At 42.2% G+C, this 25,899-nt stretch overlaps 1 protein-coding gene across 1 annotated transcript in view; it reads right to left on the bottom strand.

Annotated features, from left to right (window-relative positions):
- The window catches only part of dnah7 (dynein, axonemal, heavy chain 7), a 224,626-nt gene that overhangs the window by 23,558 nt on the left and 175,169 nt on the right, over nt 1-25,899 (bottom strand). Inside the window, 5 exon segments of the mRNA XM_046362668.1 lie at nt 7,214-7,444; nt 9,887-10,024; nt 13,195-13,377; nt 18,338-18,499; nt 18,709-18,909. Of these exon segments, the coding sequence (XP_046218624.1) occupies nt 7,214-7,444; nt 9,887-10,024; nt 13,195-13,377; nt 18,338-18,499; nt 18,709-18,909 (915 nt within the window).

Here is a 25,899-nt window from a genome sequence, read left to right as displayed (position 1 = left end):
ATCAAGTCCATTTGAACCAGCGCACTTATAACAAGCCGTATTCATGGGTTGCACCTCTATCACTCAGTCGCATCATGCCACTGTTATGAAGATTCTAAATTCCGATGTCTCAGCCATCGTGACTCCCAAAATTATTGTTTTGTCTAAATTAGTGTGTTAAAAATACGATGGCATTGCTAAAGTAGACAAATAATTAGTAGGAAACATTATGATGTCGCCAAATCTACTGGCTAGCAATGCTAACATTGTTAACTAATGTTAAATAATTAGCTAGAAATGCTTAAGTTAACTAACGTTAAGTCCAGTACTCTCCCCTCACTCTTCACTAGTTAGCTAACGTTATACTACATCTAAAAGCTCAGTTTTTTTCGTCCGAATACTTTGAAAGCATGAGAATGGCCGCTGCAGCAGCGTTTGTGACGTTATGTAGATTATCCGGAAAAGAGGGGGAGAAAAAGCAACAGACTTGGTGCATCAAAATCGTAGTCTATCTTTTTCGGAATTTGGAAAAGTCACATCATCTCAGTCAAATTGAAGCTGCTTTTGTCATATGTTCGAGAATTCTAAACTCACCCTGTCATCTGCTGCGTTAGATTAATTCACTAATTATTTGTCTATCCAATCATTTGGTTATTGTCAGGGGTGCAACTGGGGACTAATCACTGGGGACGTGGAGGTCATGTCACCCCACATCCTGAAATTGCACTTGTGGATCCCCGGTTTTATCATTGCAATGTGATACAAAAAGTGTCAACGGTGCGCTTTAGGATGCAGATGCCTCAGAGTGGTTGGGTGGCTGTTTGAAGTTTTTGGCCAGATTTAGGACCATGCGGACACCACAGAGCAGGCAAACAGGCTGTGTGAAAGGCAAAGCTTCTGTAAGGCTGGCTGAACCAGCACGGGAGAGTTGAACTGATGAAGCTGCAATCAGTGTGTTGCCCTCTTTCTCTGAGTTGTAAAAAGCAAGCAGAGCAGAAACTGGCTACTCTTTAGTTGACTGATGTAGCTGGCAAGGTAATTGCTGTTTAACTTGACAGAAAAAAATGAAACTAGTGTTTATTCCCAGTGTTGAGCTATTAGCTAGTATAACTGACATGTAACGTTAGCTACGGTTTCATCCCCTCTCGACTGAGGTGAATTAATTAGCTACCTAGTAGCTACCACAGCCAGTTCAGCTCGAGCCTCTAGCTATCTGTCAGATAGATAGCGATATAAGGTGGCTATTATTTCTAACAGCTGTTGTTTGTATGGAAACATAGCCTTTGTTTTGTCCCGTTTCAATAGAAGTAAATTAACCTGGCTAGCTTTCGCAAGTTGATGAACCATTAGAAAGAGAACTGGCCAAAAGTTTGCTAAAGTTAGCTTTTCGTTTTTCCTCAACCACACTAGATCTGAATGAAATTATGAAACCAGCAGCCAAAAGATATAATTTTTGTTCCGTGGAATGCGAGTTTGTATTAGTCAATATAGCAATGTAACATTATTGAACTGTCAGCTTCCCTAGCTAATTCCCTACTTTTCACACAAACACAGCAATAAACAGCTAATCAGGCTTCACTGTCATGGTGCACAGTCAGTACACAACACATTATGCTCATCATGTCTTAGCAGGATATGTTGGTGACAGGTGATAGAGGAAAATATAGTTTAGATGATCAATTATGTATACTTTAATGATTAGAACCATTCATGCTAATACTATTGTGTTATGATTTGAAAAGTATGGGTTCTTAATTGTACTGTTACTGAAAATGTAAGCAGAAATTAATTGTGTCTGTGTCTCCTGGGAAAGTTTTAAAGCAGAGATAAGATAGTACTTCAAACAGATAAGAATGTTTTGGTTGGATTCCATTAGCAGAGAGAAGTATATCCTTTAGGCAGGTTGGAATGTAGTTTATGAGGGGAGTGAAACTATCTCCAGGACCGAATACTACGCCATTGTAATACTGGGAGAGGGGGTGTAACTGATGACGTCATTTTATGTCTTCTTCAGATTTAAAATGTAATGTTCTTTGTATTTTGGGTCAGTACTCATCAAGAATAAATGCTGAACTTGTTTTTTAAGACTGGTCTCTTGCTAATTCATGCAAATGATAAACTTACAACTTATCATGAATTAGAAATGAGTGCGAATTTAATTGGTTTTGGCAATAAAACATAAGGGAATTTAAAATTCCTCTATCACAGGTGTCTTAATGCTACAGTCTGGGATCTGGTAATAATGGTAATTTAAATGATTGAACCACTAATTCTATTCTTTGATAATATAATGTATAAATGAACACCAAGGTCATTTTTTGTCATGCCTCATTTTAGGAGGATTAGATGGTGACAGGGGTCTCAGCAGGGTCAAGCAGCCAAGAAGGACAATTCTGTGACAAAGCTGAGGTGATTTTTTGCAGATACAACAATATATTATTTGTACAGCAAACACTGGACAAGCCAGATGCTTCAAGATTTAAACTATTTTTAAGGTAGCCTGACAAACCTCAAGTTAATTTCCAAACTGTATCAATATAGAGGCTTTTCCCAATATCTCAAAACATGTAAAATCAAAATGTGAGGAAGACCTGGTAGTAGCTATTGATGACGATGAATGGATACAGATACCGTATGTTTGAATGCCCAGTCATGTTCATATAATCTCAGACATAAATTACTGCAGTTTAAGACCATCCATACAACGTACTATATGACAGGGAAACTGAATTACATGCACTCAGAAATGTAATTTCTCTGCTGGAGGTGTAAAACATAAACAGGGATATATTTGCATATGTTATGGTCTTGTGAAGGCTAGCTGAATTCTGGCAAAGAGGATCTCAGTAACTCCCTTCTCCCTTTTTTTGTTTGCTTGAAAATGTTGATATTGGAGACTGTTATCAGAAGAAACTGTGTAACCTAGCGTTTACAAGGGCTAAGAAATGCATTGCCATTAATTGGAAGGTTGGTTATCCTCCCACAATGTCACAATGGATGGCAGAAATTTCAAGTTAAAATATATTTGATTTATTACAAGATTATGGCTATACTGTAACTGTCATATGGTCTGGATGCCTTATATGGAATACTGTACAACAAAAGGAGTCTGTATTGAAAACATGGCCATTTCAGGGGAGAAACCTATTTAAGCAATCCCTAGTTGCTGGGCTGCTCAGTCACTCTGGCCTTAGGCTAACACACCTGAAACCAATAATGACTGCTTGACAAAGATCCTGAAGCTTGAGTGCAGTGTTTTGGTTTGGAGCGCTGCAGGACGTTGGACCCCTAGGGGCAGGACTGGGCGATCCAGCTACCTTATGTGCAAGTAAAAAGGGGTCAACAGTACTATTACACCTATGATATGAATTACAGTGCCCTCAGTAATATTGGGAAAGTGAAGCATTTTCTCTTCTTTTGCTCTATACTCCAAAAGTTTGGATTTTAAAACAAACAATGACTATGAATTTAAAAGTATAGACTGCCAGCTTTCAGTTGAGGGTATTCATCCATATCAGGTGAACCGTTTAGAAATTACAGCACTTTTTGAACATTGTCCTCCATTTTAGGGGAGCAAAAGTATTGGGAAAAATTCACTTGTATGTGCATTAGGTAGTAAAAAGTATTTGGTCCCACATTCATAGCATGTAATGACTACACCAACTACAAATTTGTTGGATGCATTTGCTGTTTGTTTTGGTTGTGTTTCAGATTATTTTGAGCCCAATAGAAATGAATAGTAAATAATTCGGAATAATTATGAGTGAGAAAGTTAGACGCATGAATATCAAACCAAGACATGCCAACCTCTCACCATTACACTAACAGCGGAGCATTTTTTTGGGGGGCTATGATATTTGTGCGTATATAAGTGTTCACTAATCATTACTCACGATTCATTCAGGATTATCATAATCATGGTAACATCCACATTCATGTAGAAGTGTTTACAATAAGATTGTCCAATATTAGATTGGGTAGAAATGCTGGAAATGAGCTTTAGATGCCCAGAAATTCTGAGGGAGGACCCCCCGACAGGTTATGTCCCCCCCACTTCTAAAACCAAAGTTGCACCCTTGATTATTGTTGTTGTAAAGTCAATCTGACAACATCACAATGATGACAAAGGGTTTTCCTACAAATTATTTGCTTCCTTTGAAATGTCATTGCGCTTCCAAGATACATTTATGTACTTTATCAAATTGTATTTGTCACATGCTTCGTAAACAACAGGTGTAGACGAAGAGTGAAATGCTTACTTATGTGCCCTTTCCAACAATGTAGAAAGAAATATAATTTAAAAAATAATAACTTGAGGAATATATGCACAATGAGTAATGATAAGTTGGCTATATACACAGGGTACCAGTACCGAGTCAATGTGCAGGGGTACGAGGTAATTGAAGGAGATATGTACATTTAGGAAGGGGTAAAGTGACTGAGCAACAGGATATATATAATTAGCAGTAGTGTATGTGATGAGTCAAAATAGTTAGTGAAAAAAGGGGGTCTATGGAGATAACCAAATAGCTACCCGGATGAACTATTTAGCAGTTTTATGGATTGTGGGTAGAAGCTGTTCAGGGTTCTGTTTGTTCCAGATTTGGTGCATCGGTACCACCTGCCATGTGGTAGCAGAGAGAACAGTCTATGATTTGGATGGCTTCAGTCTTTGACAATTTTTTGGGCCTTCCTCTGACACCGCCTGGTGTTGGCGTCCTGGATGAAAGGGAGCTTGGCCCCAGTGATGTACTGGGCCGTATAAATTACACTCTGTAGTGCATTGCGGACAGATGGCAAGCAGTTGCAATGCCAAGCGGTGATTCAGCTAGTCAAGATGCTCTCAATGGTGCAGCTGTAGTTTTGTTTGAGGATTTGAGGGTCCGTGCCAAATCTTTTCAGCCCCCTGATGGGGAAGAGGCATTGTCGTGTCTTCTTCACAACTGTGTTGGTATGTGTTGTCCTTAGTGACATGGACACCGAGGAACTTGAAGCCCTCGACCCGCTCCGGTACAGGCCCTTCGATGTGGATGGGGGCGGGCTCGGCTCTCTGTTTCCTGTAGTCCACGATCAACTCCTTTGTCTTGATGACGTCGAAGGAGAGGCGGTTGTCCTGGCACCACACTGCCAGGTCACTGACCTCCTCCCTATAGGCATCAGAAAACTTAATGATGGTGTTGATTTTGTGCGGACAATGCATTCGAGGGTGAACAGGGATTACAGGAGGGGACTAAGCACTCATCCCTAAGGGGCCCCCATGTTAAGGGTCAGCTTGGCAGACATGTTGCCTACCCTCACCACCTGGGGGTGGCCCGTCCAGGATCCAGTTATAGAGGGAGGTGTTCAGTCCCAGGGATTTGAGCTTAGTGATGAGATTGAAGGGCACTATGGTGTTGAGCTGTAGCCTAGTGGTTATGAGCATTGGGTCAGTAACTGAAAGGTCACTGGTTTGAATCCCTGAGCCAACAAGATATAAACATCTGTTGATGTGCCCTTAAGTAAGGCCAGCATCCTGGAGTCGCCTCTTCACTGTTGACGTTGAGACACGTGTTTTTCGGGTACTATTTAATGAAGCTGCCAGTTTAGGACTTGTGAGGTGTCTGTTTCTCAAAGTAGACACTCTAATGTACTTGTCCTCTTGCTCAGTTGTGCACCGGGGCCTCCCACTCTTTCTATCCTTCTTAGAGTCAGTTTGCACTGTTCTGTGAAGGGAGTAGTATAGTACACAGCGTTGTACGAGATCTTCAGTTTCTTGGCAATTTCTCGCATGGAATAGCCTTCATTTCTCAGAAAAAGAATAGACTGACAAGTTTCAGAAGAAAGTTATTTGTTTCTGGCCATTTTGAGCCTATAATCGAACCCACAAATGCTGATGCTCCAGATACTCAACTCGTCTAAAAAAGGACAGTTTTATTGCTTCTTTAATCAGAACAACAATTTTCAGCTGTGCTAACATAATTGCCAAATGATTTTCTAATGATCAATTAGCCTTTAAAATGATCAACTTGGAGTAGCTAACACAACGTGCCATAGGAGCGATGGTTGCTGATAATGGGCCTCTGTACGCCTATATAGATATCAATAAAAAAAATATATAAAAAAAATCTGCCGTTTCCAGCTACAAGTCATTTACAACATTAACCTCTCGGGTAGGGGGCAGTATTTTCACGTACGGATGAAAAGCGTGGCCAAAGTAAACTGCCTGTTACTCAGGCCCAGAAGCTAGGATATGCATATAATTGGTAGACTTGGACAGAAAACACTCTAACGTTTCTAAAACTGTTAAAAGTATGTCTATGAGCATAACAAAACTGATATGGCAGGCGAAACCCCGTGGACAAATCACCCCCCTCCCAAAAAATTCAGCCTACCACAGATTTCAATGGCTGTTTTATTATCAGGCGAAATTCTCCCAGATTGCAGTTCCTAGGGATTCCACAAGATGTCAGTCTTTAGAAAGAGTTTCAGGCTATTTTTTGGAAAAATTAGCCAGAAATTTTAGTTTTTCTAGATGGCTCCAATTTTGGTTGTAGTGTTTCCAAGAACGTGGAAGCGAGCGCGTTCTTTGGTATTTTTCTCCGGTAAAGACAATAACGATTATCTGTCTTGCATTTTATCATTTATTTACATATTAAGGTAGCTAAGGTTTGATTATAAACGTTGTTTGACTTGTTTGCAAAAGTTTATTAGTAACGTTCGGGATTAATTTTGTATGCATTTTGATGGAGGGAAACTGGGTGGATTATTGGCTGAAGCGCGCCAGCTAAACTTTTTATGGATATAAATAAGGACATTATTGAACAAAAGGACCATTTGTGATGTATCTGGGACCTTTTGGAGTGCCAACAGAAGAAGATCCTCAAAGGTAAGGCATTTATTATAGCGCTATTTCTGTCTTTCGTGGCGCACCTGCCTGGTTGAAATATGTTTTTCATGCTTTTCTATGCAGGGCGCTGTCCTTAGATAATCACATGGTGTGCTTTCGCCGTAAAGCCTTTTTGAAATCTGACACAGCGGCTGGATTAACAAGAAGTTAAGCTTTATTTTGATGTATTACACTTGTGATTTTATGAAAGTTAAATATTTATCATTCTGTAGTTTGGATTTCGCACTATGCATCTGGTTTAGAGGAAAAGCATAGAGGCAAAGCCTGAAAATCGGATGCTTCCGGTTTATTTTGACCCTGCTCAAGTGTTTATTTTACGCCTGTACATTAGGTTAATGTTCTCCTTACTTTGATGGCTTTCTGGATGTTGATGCAGGAGTCTCGGATGATCCTGAGCAGGTTGTTGAAACGGCCCATCTCCTGCACCAGCACTGTGTTCATGCTCTGGTTGTAGCTGGTGGGGAAGCGGCGCATGGATGCCTCAATGTCAAAGTCGGGTGGCAGCTTGCTGAGGACGTCTGCAGCCACGTCATACACCATGTCGTCTGATGACTTGGCGTCACCCCCTGAGGAACGTGACTGACAGGAGACATAGAAGTTAATGTGCTCGAGTTTGGACAACAAATACAATTGTGTGCTACTTAGTGGTATGTTGAAGGTGAAAAAAAAAACATTTCAATTTTTATTTTACCAGTGTTAGTCTCTTCCAAGGCCCTATCATGAAAATCCAACTATAACCTTCAACAACTCAAGATTATTCTGACTACACACAGGTACTGCATCAATTTATCTGTACTTACTCTTGTTTCTCCCTTGAGTCTAAGCCCTGTGCTTTACTTATCTGTAATGCTCACTGAGGTCCAAGGCCTCAGCGATACTTACTGTTAACTCTCCCTGCAAACACAAACACACACACACAGGTTTGGTTACCAACAAGTGTCATCATGAAATTTCAAATCCCTTTCTTGCATAAGTCTGGAGTGCCAGGGAAACAAATAAAAAACAATTCCCTGAACTTTTCAAAGTAATTCATTCTAAAGAATGGTTATTTTCCCGCTTGCCATATTTACTCACTGGTAGCGCTGTCACGACCCAGCGGTAATGGATAATCATTAGATGATAGTTGGGGTTACAGTAGGAATGACAAATAGCTGCTTCATTCCACATGGAGCATCTTCCTGTTTATTGGTCATTCAGAGTAATGGTCCCGTATTCGCTGCTAATAAAGTTCACACTTGACTGCAACTATTATTAATCTTAGTGAAGACGATAAGTATGAATCAAGATTAGGCTTCATTGAGTCCTAATTGTACATTCTTTTTTTTTTGGCTGAGACCATTTTCCTAATATTTGAGTTGCATTCTCCCACTTTTGCCCTCAGAACAGCAGAACTACATGGTGTCAAAAGGATTCGGGCCCATGTCGGCTCCAATGCTTTCCACAGTTGTGCCAAGTTGGCTGGATGTCCTGTGGGTGGTGAACTATTCTTCTTTACCCTTTCTCCTCCCCTTAATCTACACTGATTGAAGTGGATTTAACAATAAATAAGGGATCATAACTTTCACCTGTGTTCACCTGCTCAGTCCATGGTCATAGAAAGAGCAGGTGTTCTTAATGTTTTGTATACTCAGTGTATGTGTGCATATGTGTGTGTGGTGTGCATTTGTGTGTCTGTGTGTGTCTATTTGTGAGCCATTATGCCTGAGCAGTTAGCCCTAATCATTTGCCTAATTTTTAGCAAAGCTAAACAATTATTATTTTTTTAACTCCAGCTGTAGATTCTAAAAATATCTCAATTTCTGTCACCCCATTGGGTTTGATGTTCACTCCTTTAGAGTTCTACTGTGAGTGGTTGTGATAGATGTAAGCTAAGCTTCTACGAGCTAGTAACTTGGGCCGACTCAAAGAGAGCTTTCATGGAGTATGAGACGTGAGTGTCACACCCTGATCTGTTTCACCTGTCCTTGTTATTGTCTCCACCCCCTCCAGGTGTCGCTGATTTTTCCCAGTGTATTTATCCCTGTGTTTCTAGTCTCTCTGTGCCAGTTCACCTTGTATGTTTCCAAGTCAACCAGCAGTTTTCCTGTTCTCCTGCTTTTTTCATTTCTCCTATTTCTAGTCCTCACAGTTTGACCCTTGCCTGTTTCTGGACTTTGTATCCGCCTGCCTGACCATTCTGCCTGCCTTGACCACGAGCCTGTCTGCCACTCTGTACCTCCTGAACTCTGATCTGGTTTTGACCTTTTGCCTGTCCACAACCATTCTCTTGCCTACTCATTTTGGATTAATAAACATAGTAAGACTTCAATCTTATGGCCCCTGTGTCTGCATCTGGGCCTCGCCTTGGGTCATGATAGTGGGATCATAGAGTTTCTCCAAAGCCAGTGATTGTCACACCATGTTATCATACTCCGTCAAAGGCAGACAATGCATCGCATTTACACGAAAGGGAGTTTAGATTTTTGGAGGGAGATATCACTGTCCAAATAACTTTTCTTCCTAATTAATATTGCATGGTACAGTTTAATGGAAGGTAATCAAATATTAAAGTCTGGCAAAGATACTGATATAATAGGTAAGATGTGTGTGTGTGTGTGTGTGTGTGCATATGCATGCGTACATGCAAGGCATCACACACACAAACACATGGGTTTGGTCTGAGTTTGGAAACATGCCATGATTATAAATGACGTACAAAGATTTGGGACATCTGGGATAGGTGACAAGAAGGTGTGCTTTGCTTTGGTTTATGATGTAACCTCCAAATTCACTGCCAACGGAAAGAAAGGGCTGTGTTAACTTTAGCCACTGATTCAATAGATCCCAAGCCAAAACACCCTGCTATTAAGACAAGAATCATGGCACATCTGAAAACTGGGATTCACTGTGCCAAAATGTTGGTGAGCTTACTTTGTATTCCATATCTTTGCATGCCTATAGTACAAATCAAGTGTGTGTGTATAATATGTGTGTGTGCAAAGGCACTACAATGATCTATTGTGGTGAGTTTGCTGGCCATACCTGTGTGAGCAGAATGCTATCGAAGAGAAGCTGCGTCTCGGACTGGTCCTTGGTGATATCAGCGTTGGCGTTCATACCAAAAATCTCAGGAGACGGATTCAGAGGCAGAGCCTTGGTGTAGTCTATGTAACTGTTATACTGCAGAAGGGGGAAGGGGGGTAGATTGGTGACATTTAGAATAATGACTATGTAAATGAAAGTTCATGAATAAAATATGGGGTTTAGGAAAATGCCAAATAAAATTGTGCATATATTATAATTGTTCTCACAAATAAATTAAATGACACGACTGGCAGTGGGCGCCGTGTCTCGTTAATGACTTAAAGGTACCTCCAAAAGTGAACTTTCTTGAACAAGTTAATGTACTACTTAAATCACCTCAACTGACTTTCTTGACTTCTCTGTCTCTTTACGTCTATAGTTCGCCAGAGCTAGACCATTTAAAGTGTAGTTCCATAGTATTTGATGCCTTCATGTTGACTGTTCCTCAATCTCACATCATAATATTTGTTCTTTACTCATTAACAAAGATCACTTTGATTTATTTTACCTTTATTTAACTAGGCAAATCAGTTAAGAACGAATTCTTATTTTCAATGACAGCCTAGGAACAGTGGGTTAACTGCCTTGTTCAGGAGCAGATTTTTACCTTGTGAACTCGGGGATTCGCTCTTGCAACGTTTCAGTTACTAGTCCAACGTTCTAACCACTAGGCTACCTGCCACCCCAATGGACAAATATCATATTTAATAAGGGAAGACAAAATACATCATAACTGAAATGAATGAATACGTAATGTGTCTTCGCATTATAGTGGAAGCAATGTACATGTTTCATGCACAGATGGGCATGAATAATACATATGAACATGCCTGTGTCGATTAATCCCAGAGTTATATCCAATCTTTCTCAGATCTTAAAGGTACAATTCACCTCTACTTCAGGGCTCTCCAACACTATTCCTGGATGCTACCCTCAGTAGGTTTCATTCCAACCTGATTCAGATTATCAACCAGTTAATTATTAGAATCAGGTGCACTAGATTACGGTTGGAAAACCTACAGGATGGTAGCTCTCCAGGAACAGGGTTGGAGAACCCTGCTCTACTTTCAAGTAAATGTTTTGATATTGGGGTGCAACATCCCTTTTTCAACCATAGAATAAACAGCTTTGCGATTTAGGCGAACAGTCCATTTCATTTGACCAGGGCTCCCCCGAGAAAGTGATTCCGATCTCAATGGGACTCACCTGGATGAATAAACTAGAAAAGGACATTTCCTAAAGAAAATGTGACGTTTAAAACTTAAAACATTTTGGAGCTAGAGCGATTGGAATAATGGGAATTTTTTGTGTTCTTGCTTTCACAAAGTACACAAATACAGTGGGGCAAAAAAGTATTTAGTCAGCCACCAATTGTGGTGTCCTTTGACAGCTCTTTGGTCTTGGCCATAGTGGAGTTTGGAGTGTGACTGTTTGAGGTTGTGGACAGGTGTCTTTTATACTGATAACATGTTCAAACAGGTGCCATTAATACAGGTAACGAGTGGAGGACAGAGGAGCCTCTTAACCTGTTGCGACGAGCAATCCCGTATCCAGGATCCTATTTATAGCCTCAAGCTCATTACCATAACGCAACGTTAACTATTCACGAAAATCGCAAATGAAATGAAATAAATATATTTGCTCTCAAGCTTAGCCTTTTGTTAACAACACTGTCATCTCAGATTTTCAAAATATGCTTTTGAACCATAGCTAAACAAGCATTTATGTAAGAGTTTTGATAGCCTAGCATAGCATTAAGCCTAGAATTCAGCATGCAACATTTTCACAAAAACAAGAAAAGCATTCAAATAAAATCATTTACCTTTGAAGAACTTCAGATGTTTTCAATGAGGAGACTCTCAGTTAGATAGCAAATGTTCAGTTTTCCAAAAATATTATTTGTGTAGGACAAATCGCTCCGTTTTGTTCATCACGTTTGGCTACGAAAAAAACCTGTATCCAGGAGTGTAATCCTCTCCGCAAGCTCATTAGCATAACGCAACGTTAACTATTCATGAAAATCGCAAATGAAATTGAATAAATATATTAGCTCTCAAGCTTAGCCTTTTGTTAACAACACTGTAATCTCAGATTTTCAAAATATGCTTTTGAACCATAGCTTTACAAGTATTTGTGTAAGAGTATTGATAGCCTAGCATAGCATTAAGCCTGGCATTCAGCATGCAACATTTTCACAAAAACAAGAAAAGCATTCAAATAAAATAATTTAATAATTTACCTTTGAAACAGATGTTTTCAATGAGGAGACTCTGTTAGATAGCAAATGTTCAGTTTTTCCAAAAATATTATTTGTGTAGACAAATCTCTCCGTTTTGTTCATCACGTTTGGGTAAGAAAAAAAGAGAAAATTAAGTCATTACAATACAAACTTTTTTCCAAATTAACTCCATAATATCGACAGAAACATGGCAAACGTTGTTTAGAATCAATCCTCAAGGTGTTTTTCACATATCTATCGATGATAAATCATTCGTGGCAGTTTGGTTTCTCCTCTGAAGAAATGGAACGCGCATGGACCTAATGCGCATGGACCTGGAGATTACGCAATAATTTTGACGCAGGACACCGGGCGGACACCTGGTAAATGTAGTCTCTTATGGTCAATCTTCCAATGATATGCCTACAAATACGTCACAATGCTGCAGACACCTTGGGGAAACGACAGAAAGTGCAGGCTCATTCCTGGCGCATTCACAGCCATATAAGGAGACATTGGAACACAGCGCCTTCAGAATCGGGGGCATTTCCTGTATGAAATTTCATCTTGGTTTCGCCTGTAGCATTAGTTCTGGGGCACTCACAGATAATATCTTTGCAGTTTTGGAAACGTCAGGGTTTTTTCTTTCCAAAGCTATCAATTACATGCATAGTAGAGCATCTTTTTGTGACAAAATATCTTGTTTAAAACGGGAACGTTTTGTATCCAAAAATTAAAAGAGCGCCCCCTATCTCGAAGAAGTTAAAGAAGAAGGTACAGGTCTGTGAGAGCCAGAAATCTCGCTTGTTTGTAGGTGACCAAATACTTATTTTCCACCAGAATTTGCAAATAAATTCATTAAACATCCTACAATGTGATTTTCTGGATTTATTTTTCTCATTTTGTCTGTCATAATTGAAGTGTACCTATGATGAGAATTACAGGCCTCTCTCATCTTTTTAAGTGGGAGAACTTGCACAATTGATGGCTGACTAAATACTTTTTTGCCCCACTGTACATTTCAACCATATGAGAAGTTGTTCCTTACGTCTCCCTCCGGTGGTGAGTAATACAGGCCGCTGGGGTCAAACTTGTAGTCAGGGTCTTGAATCTTGGGGGTGTAGAAGATCGTCAGGATGGTGCGCAGCGTCCGCCGGTCCCAGTCATCCGTCACGCGGCCACCGTAGTTACATTCACCAGTCATGTAGTGGATGGCTTCAAAGGGCACTTCCTGTGTAGGGTGGACAGAGGGAGTCATGAGCGGTCTGAAATTTAACCATAATCCCCTATATAGTGCACTACTTTTGACCAAGGCCCACATAGGGACAACAGTTGTGCTCTATATATGGAATAGGGTGCCATTTCAGATGCGAACATTCATTCCCAATGGGATGACATTTAGATATGGGTCAGTGTCAACTCAATGCAGTGTGTTTGAAGGTATTTAAAGAAGCACTGAATTATTCAAATTCAGTCCCTCAATGAAAACATCTCCTTTCAGCTGGTGACAAAACAGCAATTTTTCAATAAGTGATATAGTTGCAGAAGTGACAGTGGAGGTCGAATAGAACTTTAAAGTTTGGGAGAAATGTAAAGGTTGACAGGGGGAAACCACTGTCCATGGCATTGTGGATGAAAATTTCCCCTGCAAGTGTTGCAGGTGGCTCTTTGGTTATAAGGGAAAATGTCAGCATATTCAAAGATGCCTCTTGATCAGTTTCTTCACAACTTGTTTTGTTGGAAGGGGGTTGAGAAGGGCAACGGAGTACTTTCTGTGGTTTTTAAATGTCAAGGGGGTTTTGAATCGGGCTGATGAGACTCGAGTGCAGCAAAAGCACTTGTAAATGTCAGTTGGTACCCACATGGACACTTACTGTAGATATAGATCATATTGGAACGAGTGAGAGAACGAGCCGTATTCTAAAATTGCTTAAAACATTTTTTCCCCCTCATCAATCTACACAAAATACCCCACAATGAAAAGCAAAATTGTTTTTATTTATTTATTTAGCCAAAAAGAAAAGAAAGGAAATATCATATTTACATAAGTATTCAGACCCTTTCCTCAGTACTTTGTTGAAGCACCTTTGGTAGCGACTACAGCTTAGAAACTTCTTGGGTATGACGCTACAAGCTTGGTACACATGTATTTGGAGAGTTTCTCCCATTATTCTCTGCAGATCCTCTCAAGCTCTGTCAGGTTGGATAGGGAGCATCACTGCACAGCCACTTACAGGTCTCTCCAGAGATGTTAGAGATGTTAGATAGGGTTCAAGTCCGCGCTCTGGCTGGGCCACTCAAGGACATTCAGAGACTTTTCCCAAAGCCACTCTTGCGTTGTCTTGGCTGTGTGCCTGCCTCAACACAACTCTGTTTTGGAGCTCTAAATAAAAACATCTAATCAAATAATATTTGATTTGTCACATGCAACGAATACAACAGGTGTACCCTTACAGTGAAATGCTTACTTACAAACCCTTAACCAACAAAGTGTTAAGTATTTACTAAATAAACCGAAGTAAACAATGAATGAATAAAAATAAGGAAATAGAAAAATGTAAAATAATTAAAAAGAAACAATAACATAAAAGTAACAAGGCTATATAAAGGGGGTATCGGTACAGAGTCAATGTGCGGGGGCACAGGTTAGTCAAGCTAATTGAGGTAATAAGTACATGTTGGTCGAGGTAAGGTGACTATGCACGATCAACGCAGTCGTCCGAAACAGCTGGTGATCTCAAGCAGGCTTGCCTCGGGGGACGCATATAAGTCATTTAGCTCGTCTGGTAGGCTCGTGTCACTGGGCAGCTCACGGCTGTGCTTCATTTTGTAGTCTGTAGTAGTTTGCAAGCCCTGCCACATCCGACGAGTGTCAGAGCCAGTGTAGTAGGATTCAATCTTAGTCCTGTATTGACACTTTGTCCATTTGATGGTTCATCGGAGGGCATTTCTTATAAGCGTCCGGGTTAGAGTCCCGCTCCTTGAAAGCAGTAGCTCTACCCTTTAGCTCAGTGAGGATGTTTCCTGTAATCCATGGCTTCTGGTTGGGGTATGAATGTACGGTCACTGTGGGGGTGACGTCATCGATGCACATATTGATGAAGTTAGTGACTGATGTGGTGTACTCGGAAGAACTCCCGGAACATATTCAAGACTGTTCTAGTAAAACAATCCTGTGGCTTAAAATCTGCATCATCTGACCACTTCCGTATTGAGTGAGTCACTGGTATTTCTTGCTTTAGTTTTGGCTTGTAAGCAGGAATCAGGAGGATAGCGATATGGTCAGATTTCCCAAATGGAGGGCGAGGGAGAGCTTTGTATGCCTCTCTGTGTGTGGAGTAAAGGTTGTCTAGAGTTTGTTTTCTCGCTCTGGTTGCACATGTACCCCGGCCACTAAGAGCACCGCCTCTGGATTAACATTTTCATGTTTGCTTATAGCCTTATACAGCTCGTTGAGTGCGGTCTTGGTGTCAGCATCGGGTTGTGGTGGTAAATAGACAGCTATGAAAAATATAGATGTAAAATCTCTTGGTAGATAGTGTGGTCTACAGCTTATCATGAGACACTCTACCTCAGGCGAGCAGAACCTTGAGACCTCATTAATATTTGATTTCGTGCACCAGCTGTTACTGACAAATATACACAGACCACGACCCCTTGTATTACCCGGAGGCAGCTGTTCCCTCTTGCTGATGCATGGAAAACCCAGCCAATTGTATGTCATCATTCAGCCATGACTCGTGAAACATAAGATATTTTAGTTTTTAATGACCCGTTGGTAGGATAGTCTTGACCGGAGTTCACCAGTTAATTATTCAACGATTACATGTTGGCTAATAGGACTGATGGTAGAGGCGGTCACACACTCGCTGTCAGATTCTAACAAGGCACTCCGACCTACAACCCCTATATTTCCGTCTCTTCTTCATACGAATGGCAGGGATTTGAGCCTTGTCTGTTGTCTGAAGTAAATCCTTTGCATCTGACTCATTAAATAAAAAAATCTTCCAGTACGAGATGAGCAATCACTGTTCTAATAGCCAGAAGCTCTTTTCAGTCATAAGAGATGGTGGCAGAAACATTACGTACAAAATAAATTCCAAATAAGGCAAAAAAACTCACACAATAGCAGAATTGGTTAGGAGTCCGTAAAACGGAAGCCATCTCCGGTACCACTCTTCCTCTACGGACAATTCCGTCGACCTCATGGCTTGGTTTTTGCTCTGACATGCACTGTCAACTGTGGGACCTTATATAGACAGGTGTGTGTCATGTCCAATCAAAAAAATTGAATTTACCACAGGTGGACCCCAATCAACACCTCAAGGATGATCAATGGAAACAGGATGCACCTAAGCTCAACTTCAAGTCTCATAGCAAAGGGTCTGAATACTTATTTAAATAAGGTATTTATGTTTTAAATTTTTAATACATTTGCAAACATTTCTAAAAAACTATTTTCACTGTCATTATGGGGTATTGCGTGTAGATTGCAATTATATATTTGTTTTATACATTTTAGAATAAGGCTGTAACGTAACAAAATGTGGAAAAAGTCAAGGGGTCTGAATAGTTTCCAAAGACACTGTATAAGGAATAGTAGTGACGTAGTTGAGTCACTAAACCCTCGAGTCCGTGTCGAGTCCCAAGTCCCCCTGTGCTCCTGTACGAGTCAACATCCGAGTCACCAATGGTCGAGTCACGATTCCATATGGCTGAAGTCTGAGTCCCAGTGCTCGAGTCCTGGTCCAAGTGCTTAAGTCTGATTCACAGGGTCAACATTAACTCAAAATGTAGTTATTTACCCAGTCAAATTTAGTGTAGTGGCAAGATGAATTATTTAGTTAATATGGTTTATGAATGTAAAATGCAGACCGCCAATGCACGATACAAAGAACAAAATGTAGCACAGGTAATAAGGGTTATACCTTTGAATGGTTAGGGCTAGAAACAAGCTGTGTTCTTCGTAGAAAAGAAAGAGACGTGTCAGAACCTGGCTATGGAATGCAATTGGGAAAGTGGGAGGTTTGAGCAAGACAACGTACTTAAAGACAACCTACTTTTCTAAGAGAGAAAAACATAGCTATACTGTTGTTTTACGAGTAAACTCAATGGTATTGTTTTTTAATTCAGTAAAGCAGCTTGTGTTTCTTAACCAGGCAAAGGGTAGCTAAACTAAAGGCTGGTGACTGGTTAGCTACGGGAAACAAAAGCGCCGCCTTCACGACATGTATGATCAGAGGCGGAGCCGGAGCGCAGCCTGCCTGCATGTCTCCCCACACTCATCACTTGTTGCCCCGCAGCTCACCAGCTGATGTAGGCTGTGTGTGCGAGTCCAAGAATCCGAGTCCAAGTCCGTGTCACCAACGATCAAGAAGGCGAGTATGAGTCCAAGTCACCAACGCTCAAGTCTAAGTCGAGTCACAAGTCATGAAACGAGTCATGAAAACTGGACCTCGAGTCTGAGTCCTGGACACGAGAACTAGAACACTGGAGAATAGGGTGCCATTTGGGAAGCAGCCAATAATGTATATGAGAGAGAGAGAGAGACAAGAAACACAACCCACACATTAGGTTGACACTGACTATTTAATGTGGTTGACAATTACTTTTTCCACAAATATTGTGCATTTTATCAGAATCTCCCACAAGTCTTCAAATGGGTTGAGATCTGGTGACAGAGACGGCCATGGCATATGGTTTACATAATTTTCATGCTCATCAAACCATTCAATGATCACTGCCATCCTATGGGGACATAGCCATGGTAGCGAAAATAATGACCTCAAGCATGATGGGATGTTAATTGCTTAATTAAGTCTGGAACCACACCTGTGTGGAGGCACCTGCTTCCAATATACTTTGTATCCATTATTTTAGCAGTTACCTGTAGCCGGGGTCAATATGTTTTCAAAATGGACATCCGGAACTACAACAGGGAACTAACCAATATTTTAAAAAGTCATAAAAATACATGCCAGGGGGTCAGCTTGATACATTTTTGCACTTTCACATTAGAAGACAGTTGTTAAACGTATTGCTAAATTCAAATAGTAGAAATAATAAATTAGGGCCAATAACACAAAAGTATGTGTGTGTGCATAGCACACATGTTTATGTGTGCATTTTTATTGCGAGTCATGAAACTCTGTGTGTGTGTTTGTGTGGTGTATGTAGTGTATAGTATGTACCTCATACTGCTCCAGGAACATATGGAGCTGCTGGACAGAGATCCTCAGGTCGGTTTCATTGAACTCATACGGAATGTTCCAGCCCATGGGACCAAACTTCTTCCTCTCCTGGATCAACGCGTGGAAGAAGCACAGGCCATACAGCAGCCTCTTAAACACACCCTGTGAGAGACACACAAACACACATTTAGATCACTAGATCATCTTTCTACATCATTATAGATTTAGAGGGACAATCTGACATACAAATATGTACTGTAGATATATATATATATATATATATATATATATATATATATATATATATATATATATATACACACACACACACACACATAGGCAGACAGACACATCCACAGGCAGACACACACCGGCTTGCTGCTGCTGGAGAAGAACTCGGGGTCGGAGATGGGGTCCATGAGGAAGGAGCGGGCGATGTTGGCGCGAAGGCCTTTTGGCGCCTCATTGGTCATCTTCACCCCGTTCTGAAGCACTGCCACAGGGAAGGTGGGCGAGGGGTAGCTGGTCAGCCACAGACGGAAGTCTGGATGGGTGGTGTCAGGGTTTAGCTCCTAACAGAGGCACACAGGGTAGAGACATTGGGGTATACTAAACAGACAAATGTTTATCAGTGTATTATACCCCTTATACTGTAAAGCTGTTATTGGGGACTCTGACTTAAAGAGGCAATCAGCAGTTGCTACATCCATTTTTGGATGTATGTACTCATTGATTCTTGAAGAATATAACTTAGAAAATGACTCATGAGCTTAGTTCAACAGTCGTACCCCATCAAAGCCCAAAATATAAGCTTGTTTTACTCCAATGTTTGTAAACAAAGCAAATGTAAACAAACTATTTAACCTCAAACCATGGTTAAAGCTATAATTTAGAAAAAAAATAACTACCTCTACAACTTCCTTCATTCTGCATGCAGAATGATATCCACAAGTTCATCTGACTCTGCGTAAGTAGAAAAACAGAAAACGGAATCTCGCAGTATCCCTTTAGGATCTATGTATTTAAATACATGTATTTATTTTTACTCAGAACACCTGTATATTTGACACCACTGGGTTGGACAGTTGAATTAAGCTCATGAGGTGTGACTGTTCCAGGACTGATGATCAGGAACTGATTCCGACCTGGGACACCAAATGAGTGAAACTACAAGGTAGAAAAGACAACCAGAACTGTTTTGGCATTCCAGGACCAGAGTTGCCAGTAGCAGTACACCATTGTATTTGGTGAGTATCCCCCATTTTGATATTTCACAATCTAGGGACTTTTCAAGTTTTATTAGTTGTATTTACAGGGTACACATGGTATACACCGTCCAACGAAATACTCACTTGAAGGTTCCTTCACAACAATGCAACAACAAAAATAAATCAGATATAAGAATATGAACGTAAATGGCTCAGTAGAATAAAATAAACATTTAAGCATGATTATAATACAGGAAACCACAATTTATATTCCAAGTGTTTAAATTGTGCAGTGTTTAGCAATAACAATAAGAGTCTGGTAGCAGCAGTTGTAATGTGTTTGAAGGATGAATGTATTTGTGTGTGTATGAGTGAATGTCTTTTTTTCTACCCCTTTTTCTCCCTAATTTGGTGGTATCCAATTGGTAGTTACAGTCTTGTCTAGTCGCTGCAACACCCGTTGCGAAGGTCAAGGCCGTGCGTCCCCCCGAAACACAACCCAACCATGCCGCACTGCTTCTTGACACAATGCCCACTTAACTCGGAAGCCAGTTGCACCAAGGTGTTGAAGAAAACACTGTGCACCTGGTGACCGTGTTAGCGTGCACTGCACCTGGCCCGCCACACGAGTCACTAGTGCGTGATGGGAAAAGGACATCCCTACCGGCCAAACCCTCCCCTTTACCCCGACGACCCTGGGCCAATTGTGCACCGCCCCATGGGTCTCCTGGTCGATGATGGCTGCGACAGAGCCTGGACTTGAATCCAGAATCTCTAGTGGCCCAGCTAGCACTGCACCACTCGGGAGGCCCTGTGAGTGTATGTCTGTGTGGGTGTGTGCATGTGAGCTAATATGCGGAGAGTCAGTGCAGGTGGTCAGTCCAGTTCAAGTGTTCAGCAGTCTGATGACTTGTTGATAGAAACGGTCTCTGAGCCTGAACAGCTCGTAGCTTAGGTGTGTGGGGTCCTTGATGTTGCTAAGGGCTTTCTTAAGGCACTGTTTTGAGTAGATTGCCTAGATGGGTGGGATCACGGTCCCAGTGATATACTGAGCCGTCTTCACCACCTACCCTGCCTTGCAGTCGTGGATAGAGCAATTTTCTTACCAGAACATGATGCAACCGGTCAGGACACTCTCAATGGTGCAGCGGTAGTATTTGACGAGGACCGGGGGTGACATGCTGAATTTCCTTTGATGCCTTATGAAATAGATACGCTGTTGCGCCTTCTTGCCAAGTGTGGTGTTGTTGGTCCATGTCAAGTCCTCTGTGACATGGACACCAAGGAACTTAAAACTGCTGACTCTGTTTACTGCAGTCCTGTTTGTGTGGATCGGGTAATGTTCCCTCTTGAAGTCAATAGTCAAATCCTTTGTTTAGCTGACGTTGAGGGAGAGGTTTTTGTCCTGGCACCACAATGCCAGTTCACTTACCTCCACCCTATAGGCTGACTCATTGTTGTTGGTTATCAGGCCTACAACTGTGGTGTCATCAGCAAACTTGATGACGGAGTTGGTGTCGTGCAAAGCTAGGCAGTCGTGGGGAAACAGGGAGTACAGCAGAGAGATGATGACACACTGCTGGGGGGCCCCTGTGTTAAGAGTCAGTGTGGAGGAGGTGTTGTTGTCAATCCTCACAGCCTACTACATCCCATCAGGAAGTCCAGTTGCAGAGGATGGTGTCTAGACCCTGAAGATGGTGTCTAGACCCTTGGCTCTGAGCTTGGGGTTGAGCTTTGAAGGAACAATAGTGTTGAATGCTAAAATGTAGTTAGGGCTGCCTTTTGGGGGCCCTAAGCGAGATTTGGTTGGGCTACCTAATTTTCGGGCTACCCAAGAGGAAATGCCAGCATTACAGAGGCAAGGGGGAGGGATCCTGGTGAGATTAAGACGTAGGGAAAACCGGCCATTTCTTCTCTCCATTCTACTGGCCACTTAATAACAAGAAGGATGATCTCCAATCAACACGTCTCCAACGCCACCAGAGGTGAAAAAGTCCTAGACCACTGTTATTCTACCCACAAGCAAGCATACAAGGCCCTCCATCGTCCGCCATCGGATCATGACATGGTCATCCTGTCTGGGTTGGCGCCCCCCCCCTTGGGTTGTGCCATGGTGGAGATCTTTGTGGGCTATACTCAGCCTTGTCTCAGGATGGTAAGTTGGTGGTTGAAGTTATCCCTCTAGTGGTGTGGGGGCTGTGCTTTGGCAAAGTGGGTGGGGTTATATACTTCCTGTTTGGCCCTGTCCGGGGGTGTCCTCGGATGGGGCCACAGTGTCTCCTGACCCCTCCTGTCTCAGCCTCCAGTATTTATGCTGCAGTAGTTTATGTGTCGGGGGGCTAGGGTCAGTTTGTTATATCTGGAGTACTTCTCCTGTCCTATTCGGTGTCCTGTGTGAATCTAAGTGTGCGTTCTCTAATTCTCTCCTTCTCTCTTTCTTTCTCTCTCTCGGAGGACCTGAGCCCTAGGACCATGCCCCAGGACTACCTGACATGACTCCTTGCTGTCCCCAGTCCACCTGACTGTGCTGCTGCTCCAGTTTCAACTGTTCTGCCTTATTATTATACGACCATGCTGGTCATTTATGAACATTTGAACATCTTGGCCATGTTCTGTTATAATCTCCACCTGGCACAGCCAGAAGAGGACTGGCCACCCCACATAGCCTGGTTCCTCTCTAGGTTTCTTCCTAGGTTTTGGCCTTTCTAGGGAGTTTTTCCTAGCCACCATGCTTCTACACCTGCATTGCTTGCTGTTTGGGGATTTAGGCTGGGTTTCTGTACAGCACTTTGAGATATCAGCTGATGTACGAAGGGCTATATAAATAAATTTGATTTGATTTGACGCCGTACTCCTGCTTTCTATTTACAAGCAGAAACAGGAAGTACTCGTGACTCGCTTGGTTAAGAAATGGTCACCAGAAACAAAGATTATGCTACAGGACTGCTTTGCTAGAGCTGATTTGAATATACTTTGAGACTCAGCCGTTAACATTGACGAGCTAACCACCCCCTTCACCGGCTTCATTAGAACATGTTTTGGGGGAGGGGGGGGGGCGCAATGTGCAACTGACGTGTTTTCCATTTGCTCCCGCAGTATTCTTAAAGTTTATTTGAATTTTGCAGCAAAAACATATTTATTTTCAAATATTAGTTTGGTGATCCCTTTCCGTTATACACAAGACTACTGTGCTTTCAAATGACAGCATGTCAACAACCAAAAACACGACTTTGAGAAAACCCGGCCTACAAGACCCATTTTTATCACCACCCTCTCCTGAGTCTGAGGGCCGGATACTAACATTTTACCCAGAGGTGCGGCTTTACCTGGTTGCGCTGAAAAGAACATTCTTGAGGCCATCAAGCTACTATGCTCTGAGATCTGCATGTCTGGCAGACATATCAGTGTGGATGACGGATCACCACCTCAAGCTGAACTTCGGCAAGACGGAGCTGCTCTTCCTCCCGGGGAAGGACTGCCCGTTCCATGATCTCGCCATCACGGTTGACAACTCCATTGTGTCCTCCTCCCAGAGCGCTAAGAACCTTGGCGGGATCCTGGACAACACCCTGTCGTTCTCCACTAACATCAAGGCGGTGGCCCGTTCCTGTAGGTTCATGCTTTACAACATCCGCAGAGTACGACCCTGCCTCACACAGGAAGCGGCGCAGGTCCTAATCCAGGCACTTGTCATCTCCCGTCTGGATTACTGCAACTCGCTGTTGGCTGGGCTCCCTGCCTGTGCCATTAAACCCCTACAACTCATCCAGAACGCCGCAGCCCGTCTAGTGTTCAACCTTCCCAAGTTCTCTCACGTCACCCCGCTCCTCCGCTCTCTCCACTGGCTTCCAGTTGAAGCTCGCATCCGCTACAAGACCATGGTGCTTGCCTACGGAGCTGTGAGGGGAACGGCACCTCAGTACCTCCAGGCTCTGATCAGGCCCTACACCCAAATAAGGGCACTGCGTTCATCCACCTCTGGCCTGCTCGCCTCCCTACCACTGAGGAAGTACAGTTCCCGCTCAGCCCAGTCAAAACTGTTCGCTGCTCTGGCTCCCCAATGGTGGAACAAACTCCCTCACGACGCCAGGACAGCGGAGTCAATCACCACCTTCCGGAGACACCTGAAACCCCACCTCTTTAAGGAATACCTAGGATAGGATAAAGTAATCCTTCTCACCCCCTCCCCCCTTAAAATATTTAGATGCACTATTGTAAAGTGGCTGTTCCACTGGATGTCATAAGGTGAATGCACCAATTTGTAAGTCGCTCTGGATAAGAGCGTCTGCTAAATGACTTAAATGTAAATGTAAATGTAGATAGTTTAAATGAAAACGGAGGTAGTTGCTACGATTGAGGCCTGAATACAAGGGGTTTCTGCAACTTTAAAAGCAGATTTAACTATCCTGCGAAACAAGACAGCGCCAGCCATCACATCACTCAAAACAACAAGAGAGTTACACATGATGAAGATTGCACCACTGGTGACCTCCGCCACCAGTGTCTCTGACCTGACTACCTCCCTGGAGGCTGACGTAAAACGCCTGACTGCGGATCTGAAAAAGGTACAGGAGAGCTGTGTGAGCTTAGAGGGATTTTCTTGCCGCAATAGTCTGAGACTGGTATCAATTCCAGAGTCAGCGGAAATGCCTCGCGGATTTCATCTGCTGAAGGATGTTCTTGCCATGGATGAGAAGCCCCTGATTGACCGTGCCCACCGGTCACTGTGCCCAAAGCCCCGGGACGGTGAGAGGCACCGTGACCTCATTCTTCGAGTGCACTTCTTCCATGAGAAGATGGAGATTCTCCAATGAGCCTGCAATACCACTCTGAGCTTTCAAGGACAGAGCTACCAGGACTCCTCCCCCACTGTGTCCAGGCAGCGCGCATCTTTCGTGCAGGCCAAACGACTACTATGGTACCATCCAGGTGTGAAGTATGGACTGCGATTGCCGGCCCGTCTATGACTTTCTCATGATGGAAAAGACTACACCGTTGATTCTCCAGAGGAGGGTATGGCTCACATTCAACGCCACATCAAGAAGTCTTGAACTTGCTCATTGATCAGCAACTGTTGCTTGCCAACAGTGGATAGTAAGTAAGTAGCCCACCTGTGGTATAACTATCTTTAGTTATAACTGTACTCTTCCTGTATAGTTCGGGAGTTGGTGAACCCACTCAGGCTTATTTGATGTGATCAAATGTTTTGGTCACCCAGTGTGCTTGCCTCAAAAAGCCTTCAGTCATTTTTATTTCCTTTTATTAATGGTTTATGTCATTCCTTTGTTTCAATGTTATCTCATTGACCTATTGAGTTTGTTTCCATATTGTCTCAATGACCCAAACAATTTTGGGATATTTGTTTACCACATCCATTTGTCTCGACCCAGTAAACAGTAAATGTTCAGAGTTTTTGGGGAGTCTTCAATTCAATGTTGAATGTTTTTAACATAATTTATACACGGCAAACTTTCAACGTTGCACAGACATAGTTTTGTGGTCTTGACTGCACATTGCCCAACTTGTTTTGGGTCGTTTCACGATGATTTGCTTACCTCACATGAGAGGTTTTGGCTGAGCTTCTTGCTACATTTTCTCTCTCAATACCTGTTATAAGACTGGGAATATAATTTTATACATGTGGTGCTTTCCTAATTTTATTTGCACATGGGATTCACTTGTATTTTTTCCTCTTATTTTTGCTGCTTGATTCACCAAAACAGAACACTACTTTAAAGGGCGGGACTGTGGGTTTGGGTTAACACCACAATCTCACAGATATACTGTGCAAAGAAAACTTTTAAAACAATTCTATTTAGGCTTGTACTTAGTTTGGGAAGGTATTGTCTGGGGTGGGGGGAGGAAGGAGATTGAATTGTTGAGTTCTAATGTCACTCTTTTTTGTTTTCCAAATAAACAGCAAAAAAAGAAACGTCCCTTTTTCAGGACCCTGTCTTTCAAAGATAATTAATAAAAATACAAATAACTCCACAGATCTTCATTGTAAAAGGTTTAAACACTGTTCCCATGCTTGTTCAACGAGCCATAGATAATTAATGAACATGCACCTGTGGAACGGTCCTTAAGACACTAACAGCTTACAGCCGGTAGGCAATTAAGGTCACAGTTATGAAAACTTAGGATACTAAAAGAGACCTTTCTACTGACTGTGAAAAATACCAAAAGAAAGATGTCCAAGGTCCCTGCTCATCTGCGTGAATGTGCCTTAGGCATGCTGCAAAGAGGCATGAAGACTGCAGATGTGGCCAGGGCAACAAATTGCAATGTCCATACTGTGAGACGTCTAGGACAGCGCTACAGGGAGACAGGAAGGACAGTTGATCGTCCTCGCAG

This window comes from Oncorhynchus gorbuscha, linkage group LG09, assembly GCF_021184085.1.
Source record: "Oncorhynchus gorbuscha isolate QuinsamMale2020 ecotype Even-year linkage group LG09, OgorEven_v1.0, whole genome shotgun sequence".
Classification (NCBI taxonomy): Eukaryota; Metazoa; Chordata; class Actinopteri; order Salmoniformes; family Salmonidae; genus Oncorhynchus; species Oncorhynchus gorbuscha.
Note: the sequence above shows the minus strand (reverse complement) of the source record. Positions and strands in the feature narration are given on the sequence as shown.